General features: G+C 32.7%; 1 protein-coding gene across 7 annotated transcripts; it reads right to left on the bottom strand.

Moving 5' to 3' along the window:
- Nucleotides 1-1,015: 1,015 nt before the first annotated feature.
- LOC127701567 (beta-1,4-galactosyltransferase galt-1-like) lies at nucleotides 1,016-10,425 on the bottom strand. 7 transcript variants are annotated; one of them, XM_052205513.1, is made up of 4 exons: nucleotides 10,299-10,425; nucleotides 6,154-6,179; nucleotides 4,860-4,912; nucleotides 1,016-2,446 (listed from the first exon to the last, which is right to left on the bottom strand). In XM_052205513.1, exon 4 carries the CDS (start codon nucleotides 2,411-2,413, stop codon nucleotides 1,034-1,036), a length of 1,380 nt encoding a protein of 459 aa, XP_052061473.1. In that variant the 5' UTR covers nucleotides 2,414-2,446; nucleotides 4,860-4,912; nucleotides 6,154-6,179; nucleotides 10,299-10,425; the 3' UTR covers nucleotides 1,016-1,033. The 7 variants fall into 7 exon arrangements, with proteins under 7 accessions (XP_052061473.1, XP_052061477.1, XP_052061472.1 ...); XM_052205517.1 differs by having other exon boundaries at nucleotides 4,869-4,912; XM_052205512.1 differs by lacking the exon at nucleotides 6,154-6,179.
- Nucleotides 10,426-12,731: the final 2,306 nt, after the last annotated feature.

The raw sequence follows: 12,731 nt of genomic DNA, 5'->3' as shown, positions 1-12,731 counted from the left end.
TGCTTAAGGTATCTAAGAAAAAAAGTTAACCAGGAAATCTGAACATTGACCAATCAACCATGAAAATGAGGTGAAGGTCAGATGATACCTGCCAGACAGACATATACACCTTACAATCATTCCATACAGTTGACCTACTGCATACAGTATAAGAAAAACAGACCAAAACACAAAAACTTAACATTGAGCAATGAACCGTGAAAATGAGGTCAAGGTCAAATAAAACCTGCCAGACTGACATTAACATCGTAAAATATTTCCATACACCAAATACAGTTGACCTATTGCATACAGTATTAGAAAAACAGACCAAAACGCAAAAACTAAACTATGACAACTGAACCATGAAAATGAGGTCAAGGTCAGATGACACCTGCCAGTTGGACATGTACACCTTACAATCATTACATACACCAAATATAGTAGACCTATTGCTTATAGTATCTCAGATATGGACTTGACCACGAAAACTTAACCTTGTTCACTGATCCATGAAGGTCGAGGTCAAGTGAAAACTGTCTGACAGGCATGAGGACCTTGCAAGGTATGCACATACCAAATATAGTTATCTTATTACTCATAATAAGAGAGAAATTAACATTACAAAAAATCTTAACTTTTTTTTCAAGTAGTCACAACCATGAAAATGAGGCCAAGGACAATGGACATATGACAGACGGAAACTTCATATCATAAGGCACCTATATACAAAGTATGAAGCATCCAGGTCTCCTACCTTCTTAGCTTTTAAGAAGTTAGTTAACGCCGACGCTGCCGCCGGATCACTATCCCTATGTCGAGCTTTCTGCGACAAAAGTCGCAGGCTCGACAAAAACAGTATCCCATGAATTATAATTTAACCACAATAATGTTCTGGAATTGGAAATACCTTAAATGAATACGGAAGAAACATTTGGCATATAAAAGCCGTAAAAATAAATAATTTAAATGACTACTGGTATACAGAGTATAAAAAGTTGAAAAACAGATGATAAATATTTTAAGAATAAAACTATAGGATTAAAACATTTTATTAAATTTTGTGTTTAACTTGTAATATCCTATTTTTAACAGCACTATATTTTTGTATCATGGTTTCATCCCTCACCCAATTTTTACAATTCATTCCAAACATTTTTGAACATCTTCGATAGTGATGAAGTAAAACTGTCCATGGATCAGGAACAATAACTCTGTATTCTTCAACTAAAGGCTTACTCACATGATGAATTCCAACTTCCAACACAGCAGATGGTTTTATTATAACTTTTGTTCTTGAACGGCTGTACATTTGGGTTCGAGTTGTACAACTAAGTGCAACAACATCTCCTTGTGACGTACAATTGTAGAAAAACGCACTCTGTATTCTGATTCCTATTACAGTTTTGTTAAATAAAGGTGAAAGCGATTCTTTCCAAAATAAGTTCTTGTCATGGGGAACAATTAATTCATCAATATCTTGGATTACTAACTTATCAGTTATACTCATAGCACGATAGAGACAATCCATGTGAGCTAGAGGCTGACCGTGATTCTTAATCAATTTTAGATCAATTTCTCCCGGTAATTTCCATTGAATAACTGTCACTTGATCTGAATAATATTTAAAAGCTTTTCTACTTTTGTGGTTTTGAATATCATGATGGTAAATTATAAACTTTTCTGCACCAAAATATTTTGTAAATTCCATGAACTCTATCAGCTTATGAGGTAGAAAATCTCCGTATAAAGGAGGAACACATACAGTATAGTCAAATCTAGCATTAGCAGGATTTATATCAATTAAATTCATTGTTATGTTATTTATTCTAAGTGTCTTATTTTCTGCCTTTAGGTTAGCACTGACAGTCACCTGACATGGAAAGAAATCTTCCGGTATTGGACAGGATATTAACCATCCTCCATATTTTTTATCATGATTTTCAGCTAATACATATTTAACGGCAGTAACTGGATAGTATTCATTGTTATCTCCTCTTAAATAGCAGACAATATCCAAATTTTTGTTTAAGTTTCTATTCAATAATGACATTATCCTAATGTAATGATCAGGTAGCCTTCTATCCAAATAGGCAGAATAAACATAAAATGTGTCTTCTGCTACTGTTTGAAACTTAAGCTCATTTGTTTCTGGACTAAGAAAACAAGATGAAACGACCTCTTTATACTTTATAATGTTTTTATCTTTATAAATGATAGTTTTAGACAAATTTGATCTTTTATCCATAACTGGTTTTTTGGTTACAGAATCTGAATGAACAAGTTTGTCTTCAATGTAACCAGCCTCATTTTGGATTTCTACATGACTTTTGTATAGTTCCACTTGAAGCTGGTTATGCAGTGTGCATATTGTGAAGAAAAACAATACAGCTATCACTGCTAGATAATAATATTTATTTTTTCTTCTTCCCATAATCCTTTGTACAAATACTTTCTTGTGTCAACACTGTGAACAGAAACAGTTGTTAGTCATTTAATTTCAAAAGAACTGCAAGTTATAAAGCCAAAATAAGCAGAAAATTTTATAGGCACGATTTATTTTTATTTTTAACAACAGAATATTATTTATAAGGAACCCTGGAAGAAGCAAATTCTTTCCCAACCAAGAATATATCAACGAAAATAAACAAATCTCAAGAAATTATCATATTTGAATAATTCTTCTACTCTAGATGCATTTATTTTCCTGGCTACTAATTTGCATGGAACAAGAAAAATCATATTTTCATGGATTAATTTTGAACTTTTGAAAAATTCTTTATACAACTAATTATAAGCATTGAAAAAAATTTGTTATCTGTTGAAGACTAAAATTTGATGTTCACATTCACAAATAAAATTCATTAAAGTTAGTATCTAAGATCAAGAATGAATCCTAAGTATGTAAAATACCACATATATAACATAGAGAATTGAATAGTGTGTCTACAGGCTATGTGTGAGGCTATAAAGAGGTGAAGCAACCATCAAAGCAAAGAGACATGACATTAGAATAGTGTGCTTACAGGTTATGTGTGAGGTTATAAAGAGGTGAAGCAACCATCAAAGCAAAGAGACATGACATTAGAATAGTTTACTTTCAGGTTATGTGTGAGGTTATAAAGAGGTGAAGCAACCATCAAAGCAAAGAGATATGACATTAGAATAGTGTGCTTTCAAGTTATGTGTGAGGTTATAAAGAGGGGAGGCAACCACCAAAGCAAAGAGACATGACATTAGAATAGTGTGCTTTCTGGTTATGTGTGAGGTTATAAAGAGGTGAAGCAACCATCAAAGCAAAGAGAAATGACATTAGAATAGTGTGCTTACAGGTTATGTGTGAGGTTATAAAGAGGTGAAGCAACACTCAAAGCAGAGAGACATGACATTAGAATAGTGTGCTTTCTGGTTATGTGTGAGGTTTATAAAGATGTAGAGCAAATATCAAAGCAGAGAGAAATGACATTATGATAGTGTGCTTTCTGGTTATGTGTGAGGTTATAAAGAGGTGAAACAACCATCAGAGCAAAGAGACATGACATTAGAATAGTGTGCTTACAGGTTATGTGTGAGGTTATAAAGAGGTGAAGCAACCATCAAAGCAAAGAGACATGACATTAGAATAGTGTGCTTTCTGGTTATGTGTGAGGTTTATAAAGATGTAGAGCAAATATCAAAGCAAAGAGAAATGCCATTAGAATAGTGTGCTTACAGGTTATGTGTGAGGTTATAAAGAGGTGAAGCAACTATCAAACCAGAGAGACATGACATTAGAATAGTGTGCTTTCTGGTTATGTGTGAGGTTTATAAAGATGTGGAGCAAATATCAAAGCAGAGAGAAATTACATTATAATAGTATGCTTTCTGGTTATGACTGAGGTTATAAGGATGTGGAGCAACTATCAAAGCAGAGAGAAATGACATTATAATAGTGTGCTTTCTGGTTATGTGTGTGAGGTTATAAAGAGGTGAAACAACTATCAGAGCAAAGAGACATGACATTCGAATAGTGTACTTTCAGGTTATATGTGAGGTAATAAAGATGTGAAGCAACCATCAAAGCAAAGCTGATATAAAGAGTGGATAAAAAAACTATTAAAATTAACAAAAAGGTGTTTGTTCCCCAATAAGGAATATGGCATTGGACAAGGACTACAGCTTGGGGTGCATAGTTCCCAACTTGATGTATATTTACAAACCATGTAAGCTGTGGCAGGGAGGAAGATAAAAAGCAGTACTGTCAAATGTTCAATAACATTAGCTTTCAATTGTTCTTCATGGCTTTATCTTCTAATTGGCTGCTGTATCTGGTACTTAATGGTGTAATCAACCTTGAAGTATTGTCTTGGCTTCAAGCAGTTACACATTAATTTGTGGTGTGGCCTTTTAGTTAACAGGCTCTTCATGTAGATGTAGATTAATTTGCTAATTGTTTGGGCAAATGATTAAATCTCCATTGGTAACAAATGAATTAAATGAATTCACAACAAGCACTTGATATGGTGTATGCCATGCTAAGCAGATTTATAACTAATGTTACAGATAGATCAGACTCTAGTGACTACCATCACAATCACCTATCATTATAATTAACTCATACTCATTTTTGATGAAAATTTAGAAATTACTGAAATAAAGACTGACCATAATGTGAAATTAGTAACATCTCCTGGCTACAAAACATAAAAAAAAATCATTTGAAATTAGAAAAATATCATCATAATAGACATCAAGTCGTATTTTAATGCTGCTCAATTAAGAGTCCCAAAATGCAATGATTTTGTCCTTTGGTAAGATTATTCCAAAACTTCCAGTGAACTGATTGTTATGAGTAGGTATAATGAGAGGCAACTATTGTTAAAAAAAACCCAAAAATTTACCAAATTTACAGAAAATATTCTTTTGCCGCTCAAAAAACTTTCTCTGGTCATATCTGAAGAAAAAAAATTACAATTAGACAGAATATAGATCTATGTGTATTGTATCTTTTTTTATATGTTATTTGGTCATCTAAATTCTATTTCAATAATAATAATCTTGCAACAAATGTCATCAAGAGTAAAAAAACTGTATCTGACCACTTTCGGCTGTCGACTGATCAGGGAAAACTCAAGTAACAAATTATACTCCAGACACTCCAAGATGATTGTGGCTTTGTTTGGTTTGTTTTCAATTTACCAAGTGCTTCTAGAGAAGATTTTTTTAACATATATAGGCAAATGAGGGAGAATTGTCATTCAGTAATATGTTGTTCCACAAACTTATAAGACTGGCTGAATCATTGATTTTCAAATATAGTTTAATTGGCATGACTAAAAAACAAATTTAAAACATCAATCGGACAAAATATACAAATATAGAACATTGACACATAAATAACATGATGTTATTCACCAATATTTCTGTCAGTAATTCAATCTGGACAATGGGATAAGGTCAAGCCACTTGAGGATCTAAACAAACAACCTCTGACAAGGTGAATCAATATATTACTACTAATTAGCAGGTAAAGTGGATTATAACCTAGGCTAGGGGGTCTCAAGGAAGAAAGGTTGGGAGATTGGTATAAGATGGCTCTAAGCATGTATATTATTCTTATAATTTGAAGGTGAAAGTGGAACATTTGTTTGGGGGCGGGGGGGTGTAAGAAATGAGGTAGCTGCATACCTTGCATTGTGAATCAATATGGTGATGATTGGAAGAGTGTTTAAACATGTCCATGTAAGTATGAAAAAAAAAAATAGAAAAAAGTAAATGGATCAAATAGGAGCTTACCTAAAAAGTAAAATGGACTTCCTGTTTCAAATTCTGAAATTCCCTTGAGTATCTGACCAAAATGTTAAAAAACATTTTAAGAAAAACTTTTTCATTTGTTCTGAAGTGGTCTATGCATAACGCTACCATGAGAGTCCTTGTCAATACAATACAATAAGCTTTATTTAGAGTCTGTACATTTTAACATACAAACATAAGCTCATAAGAGCTTTTAAAACCAACAAGTAACATATATAAGACATACAAATAAAGTAGTTTAAACACACATTTTTAACAACACACACAATAGGACATTCCTTTAAAGAACAAAACAAATGTCCCATAAAACTACAGTAAATTAAAAGCTAGGCAATGTTAGCATAAGCAGTAGCATTATTTAGAAGCACTATAGAAATTTACCTGAAGCATTGTATATGCACTTGAATCTAAAGCAGTAACAAATAATAATTTAAGTATTGAACATATTAAGCATTATTCATTTAGTAAGGAATACACAAGATTCAAATTTCGATTTTATGAATGAACTGCCCTGGTTGACCTGGGGTCATTTGGGGAAAAACACATCATAGGAAATTGTGACATAAAAATATTTGCTTTGAGACGTCAATTTTTTTTGGGGAAAAAAGTATTAATTGGAAGATCATCTACAAAGTCAAACTAAAGACGTTAAAACTGGTATTTGCTGCTTGTCTGTTTCACTAACATCATTTAGGAGGAAGAGCACAGAGTCAGTCTGCTCAGAGTAAGAATGTCTTCCCAGGGAACCATGTCTTAAGTTCATCTATACCTTTTCATCCACATACAGACTGGTTAAAAATAGCACTACAAGCGAAATACTCCAGCAGGATGACTATAGGATGGCACTCTCAGAAAATCCACACATAAGGAATACTATTCTCCAGACAAAATGGAAACACTATGTACCCATCATATATAGATTTTCTATAATACTAATGTAAATTATTCTGTTTGTTGCAAAAAAAGGAAAATACTAGTTAACTTGTGAACAGTATATGCTCTTATTTAACCATTACAATAGAAACACTCTTTATCTATAAATTTCACCAACAAAAGTTTAAGTTTTGAGTAACTCTATACAATAAAAATATCTTGAAATATTAATACTAACAAGAAATTATGCTACATTTAATATAATTTTTGCTGCATCATTTTATACTTAGGTATCTAAGCTATATTTATTATGATTTTTGCTGCATCATTTTATACTTGAGTGATAGACAAGTAAGTAATAAGACATTCAAAACTCTCTATTCAACAAAACCCATAATCCATGAAAAAACAACAAATTATGACAGGTTATATCAGACAGATCATCATGGATTATAAAAATTTGACATATTACCAAAATTCATATTATAATTCATCTTCTTTTAAACCCTCTCATCTCAGTCCTTATGAAAGAAAATTGTTGACATAACGTCTACTCCACTGTCTCAAAGTGTAGGCTTCCATAATGTGGGGAAATGTGATTCTATAAAGATCACCAAAACATATCATATTTCCATTTAAGACATTTAAATAACCTCTAACTACTGAATAGATACCACTGAACCTTTAAAAATCGAATCTGGAAATTTATAGAATAAATATCTTTACTCTTCCATAACATATTTTTTTAAAGGAGTGCATAAACAATGATTTTCCTTATTTTTTCACATTGTTTGCCTCCACTGTAGGTGTTTAGGGGGTCTGGTTAATTAGCATAATCTAAAGATCTAATTCTGATGCAAGAAATTTTTTGATGTCCATGCAAATTTCAAACTAATTGAGGTAAACTGACCAAACTGTTGGTTTGAGTTTATCATTGATCAACATTAACTAAGAACTGTCACAATATGGAGTTTATAAGTAACGGAGCCCAGAAAACAAATCAAATGATTCATACCACGTTGAAAGACTAATAATATTCAGGATATCAATTTGCTAAATAACTCATAATAATCTATTTGTTATAATCATTTGAGTGTTTCTTGAGGAAATTTCAGCTTTTCAATATGTAGGAAGTTTACAATGATAATATATTGTTGAATACTCGCAGTTAAACTTTATTTGATTGGGGCAAATATTTTGACCGCCCATAGCCATGAAATATGAAATGTTCTCCCCCAGAATTTTTGGATAAGCATCAGGTACGACAGCTTTGTGAAATGATTTGTACATTGCATTGTGTCGTGTCATGTCGCTTAGCTTTATTTCTGGTTAGTTTTTTTTTTATAACCAGAATAAATTTTGAAACATAAGATATATATGTCCAATGTCTTCCATTTGCTTTTGATGAGATGACAATTTCTGGTAATAGATTAAGAAACCTATAAACGCCCTTTAATAATTGTTTTACCATACAGGAATAATGTATATGCTCTTCATCTTGATCTAAAAACATGTTAAGGATGTTCGCTACTCTGTTTTAAAATAACAAGCTTTTTAAAAGACTGTTATAGATGAATAGCATATAAATAAAGGAACTAAAAAAGCAGAAAAAAATGAAGGGTCCGTGTGCTTGTTTTCGAGATATAAGCCATTGAAAATTTGGCGGGAAATCATTTTCTCTAGATTTTTCATACATTTAACATTGGCACCCTTTTTCTTTTAAAAAATACAAAAAAATAACAAGGATTTTCAAATATGGCTTTTTAAACTATATGTAATAAAATTATGAAAAGAAAAGTAGGGGTTAGCGGGGAAAATTTTTTAATGGCACTACATGGATAAAACCAAAGGATTCCGAATATCTGTCAAAATTTCAAAAACAAGAGGACCGAACATCCTTAATGTCTTTACAATATAACCATTAGAATACATCAAGGATTTAAATCTGATCAGAGGTATGCATACATGTTTACAGTTATTACCAATCAAGGACTCAGCAGTTTTAAAATTGCTTACATGCACATCATTCAAACTCTGATGGATAGTTGTCTCATTGGCAATCATACCACATCTCCTTGGTCTCTGGTGGATAGTTGTCTCATTGGCAATCATACCACATCTCCTTGGTCTCTGATGGATAGTTGTCTCATTGGCAATCATACCACATCTCCTTGGTCTCTGATGGATAGTTGTCTCATTGGCAATCATACCACATCTCCTTGGTCTCTGATGGATAGTTGTCTCATTGGCAATCATACCACATCTCCTTGGTCTCTGATGGATAGTTGTCTCATTGGCAATCATACCACATCTCCTTGGTCTCTGGTGGATAGTTGTCTCATTGGCAATCATACCACATCTCCTTGGTCTCTGATGGATAGTTGTCTCATTGGCAATCATACCACATCTCCTTGGTCTCTGATGGATAGTTGTCTCATTGGCAATCATACCACATCTCCTTGGTCTCTGATGGATAGTTGTCTCATTGGCAATCATACCACATCTCCTTGGTCTCTGATGGATAGTTGTCTCATTGGCAATCATACCACATCTCCTTGGTCTCTGGTGGATAGTTGTCTCATTGGCAATCATACCACATCTCCTTGGTCTCTGATGGATAGTTGTCTCATTGGCAATCATACCACATCTCCTTGGTCTCTGATGGATAGTTGTCTCATTGGCAATCATACCACATCTCCTTGGTCTCTGATAGATAGTTGTCTCATTGGCAATCATACCACATCTCCTTGGTCTCTGATAGATAGTTGTCTCATTGGCAATCATACCACATCTCTTTGGTCTCTGATAGATAGTTGTCTCATTGGCAATCATACCACATCTCCTTGGTCTCTGGTGGATAGTTGTCTCATTGGCAATCATACCACATCTCCTTGGTCTCTGGTGGATAGTTGTCTCATTGGCAATCATACCACATCTCCTTGGTCTCTGGTGGATAGTTGTCTCATTGGCAATCATACCACATCTCCTTGGTCTCTGGTGAATAGTTGTCTCATTGGCAATCATACCACATCTCCTTGGTCTCTGGTGGATAGTTGTCTCATTGGCAATCATACCACATCTCCTTTTTTCTTGTTGTCTTTGTGTTTCACAAACTAGTGCTGATTTCAACCAAGAGCTAGTCTATTTACAAGCATCTCTGAAGTAAGCACATTATTATCCCAACCAGCTGCCAATGCAAGAAAAAATAAATTATAGTGATAATAATGTTTAATCTTTTTTTTAAGTCCTAAGGCATACTTTTTAAATCTTTTTATTAAAGAGAGATGGACATTATACATAAAATTTAAGTGTGTGGTACTATATTTTACTTTTGACCATGTTTAATAAGTCAACTTTATGTGTATTATTCTATTTGTATGGACTGGTATCAGTTCTGGAAAAATAACTGTTTTAGCCGAGACTATAATAGTCAACCAATCATTTGATTTATGAATAATTTTGTATTTCTGTTGTTTTTCTAAAATGTGTTTCTAAGTAAAAGATACAAATGTATTTTCATGAAAATAACAAATTCTTAGGTTTGTTGGAAAGGTTTTTAAATTTTAAAAACATATTATGCTGACAGTGAATACAAATGCTAAGTTGGATGTTCAAATCTACAAAGTTTAAGCATAAAAAACAGTAAATATTACCTATAAACAACAACTTATACACATACAGTCATGGTGGATTCTATTCAGTTTGGATACCCCATTAAAATCCTACCTGTTCTATAATGACAATAGGGCACAAGAAAAGTTTATGCACTATTTCCTATATATATCTAATATTCCAAGTACATAATTAACAAATAAATAGTTTATGAAATTTGTAAAGACTGTCTAAATGAGGGTTGTACAGCTACAAGCAAATCATATTTATCAATAAGTATTTTTAAACAAATAATCAATTTTAACTATGCAAAACGATATGTCACCAGTTCCAGACTAACGGAGCAGCAACAAAGTTTCCATAATTATATTTGTCGTTACAGTGAGTTCACACTATTTACTTTGATCATAAATGTAACAGCTCTTAAATAATATGTCAGTTAAAAGAAGTTTTAAATCATCAAACACATTAATAAGGCTGATCTAATGTCATATAGCATAAAAAAATTACAGGAAATCAGACAGGACACTAACATCATTTCATCTCTATCAAGGAAAGATCAACAGATACGATTATCCAATTTATTCAGATTAAGGAATTTATATGCTCTATTAGGGCGCATAAATGGTAGATTTGTGTCTATACCACTGAAGGCACTGAAAGATCTTCAACAATATGATAAGGGATAAAACTCTTTTTTGACTTTGAGCATTTATCATAACACATCAATATCTAGGAATAATGTTTAACACAATAATAACTTCCATCTTTTGATGCAAATCAATGACATATTTAGGAATAAAATTTAAAAAATCCTAAATAATCAAACAGACCCTGTTACTCTCAGGATGTTAAGCAGTGATATATATAGGAATAAGGTTTTAACACAATACAGACTAATAAACCTGATCCTGTTATTCTTGGATGTTGACCAGTGACATATAACTAGAAGTATTAGGTTTGATTCAATACTGACTAATCAAACACACCCTAAGAATCTCAATATGCTGACCAGTGACATATCTATGAATAATGTTTTACACAATTTTGACAATTCAAACAGACCATTTGACTCTCATGATGCTAACCAGTGACATATCTAGGAATATTAGGTTTAATTTGATACTGACTAATCAAACAGACCTTGTGAATCTGGGTTGACGCCCAGTGATACACATTTATCTATGAATAAGATTTAACACAATACTGACTATTCAAACAGACCTAGCAAGTTTCTGAATGCTAACCTTTTCTGTATTCCCTTTCTTAATTTACACTCTCTACATTTCTGTATTTCACATACTTTTCATTGCTTCATTACTAATTATGTATAGATCACAACTACTTTATAAGACTGGATTTGGGTACCACCATGAGCAATTTTGCTAGATCCATATTATCTTCACAGACAGGATTTGGGTAGAATAGGCAAATTTGTTAGATCACCATTACCTAGTTGCATAATACTTTGTTGAGTTATTTGGATTTTAAAATGTAACATATGCAACATTGAACCCAACAAAAAATAATATCATTTTCTAAAATTTTATTTCTACCAGCCAACATAGTAATTGATACACAAAAAGTACTTTCTACCCATAAGGACAATTCTTTAAACAGAAATTTAATCCATAAACTGATAACACAGAGATATGTCTCGCCTATTTGTTATTTTGATAATGCAAATGTTGAAATTAAAATAGCAATACTTTAACATGTAAGTTATGCAATTATTCAAAGTCAATGAACCATGACTGAAGGTACAGGGCTAAACAATCTCCATGGAAATGAGATGTGCCAATGCTAATACAACTGCAAACCAAATACCATTGACTTTTCATAAGTCGTTCCCTTTAAACAAACCTAAACACAAACATTAACTTGTAAACTATGTAAAAGTTTCAAAGTCAATGAACCATAATTAGGAGGTGGGGTTATATAATCTCCATGGAAATGAAACTTGCAAATTCCAATACATTTGCATACCGAATATCATTGACTTAACATTAGTGGTTCATCTTGAACTGACCTAATTACAAACCAATACATGTAAACTAAGTAAAAGTTTCAAAGTCAATAGACCATGACTGAGGGGTAAAGACCAAATATTCTCCATAGAAATGAGATGTGCTAATGCTTATACAATTGCATACCAATTATCATTGACCTACCACTAACAGTTCCCCTTAAACTGACCTAATCACAAACTAATACATGAAAACTAAGCAAAGTTTCAAAGTCAATAGACCATGAATGAGGGGGCGGGGCCAAATAATCTCCATGGAAATGAGATATTCCAATGCTTATACAACTGCATACCAAATATCATTGACCTACCACTAGTGGTTCCCCATAAACTGACCTAATCACAAACTAATACATGAAAACTAAGCAAAGTTTCAAAGACAATAGACCTTGACTGAGGGGCGGGGCCAAATAATCTCCATGGTAATGAGATGTGCCAATGCTAATAA

Source organism: Mytilus californianus, unplaced genomic scaffold (genome assembly GCF_021869535.1).
Source record: "Mytilus californianus isolate M0D057914Y unplaced genomic scaffold, xbMytCali1.0.p SCAF_5, whole genome shotgun sequence".
NCBI lineage: Eukaryota > Metazoa > Mollusca > Bivalvia > Mytilida > Mytilidae > Mytilus > Mytilus californianus.
The sequence above is the reverse complement of the archived record's forward strand: the minus strand, read 5'-3'. Positions and strand labels throughout refer to the sequence as shown.

Excerpts from the sequence above, each read along its gene's own strand:
- LOC127701567 (XM_052205513.1), bottom strand. The coding sequence starts at position 2,413 with ATGGGAAGAAGAAAAAATAAATATTATTATCTAGCAGTGATAGCTGTA.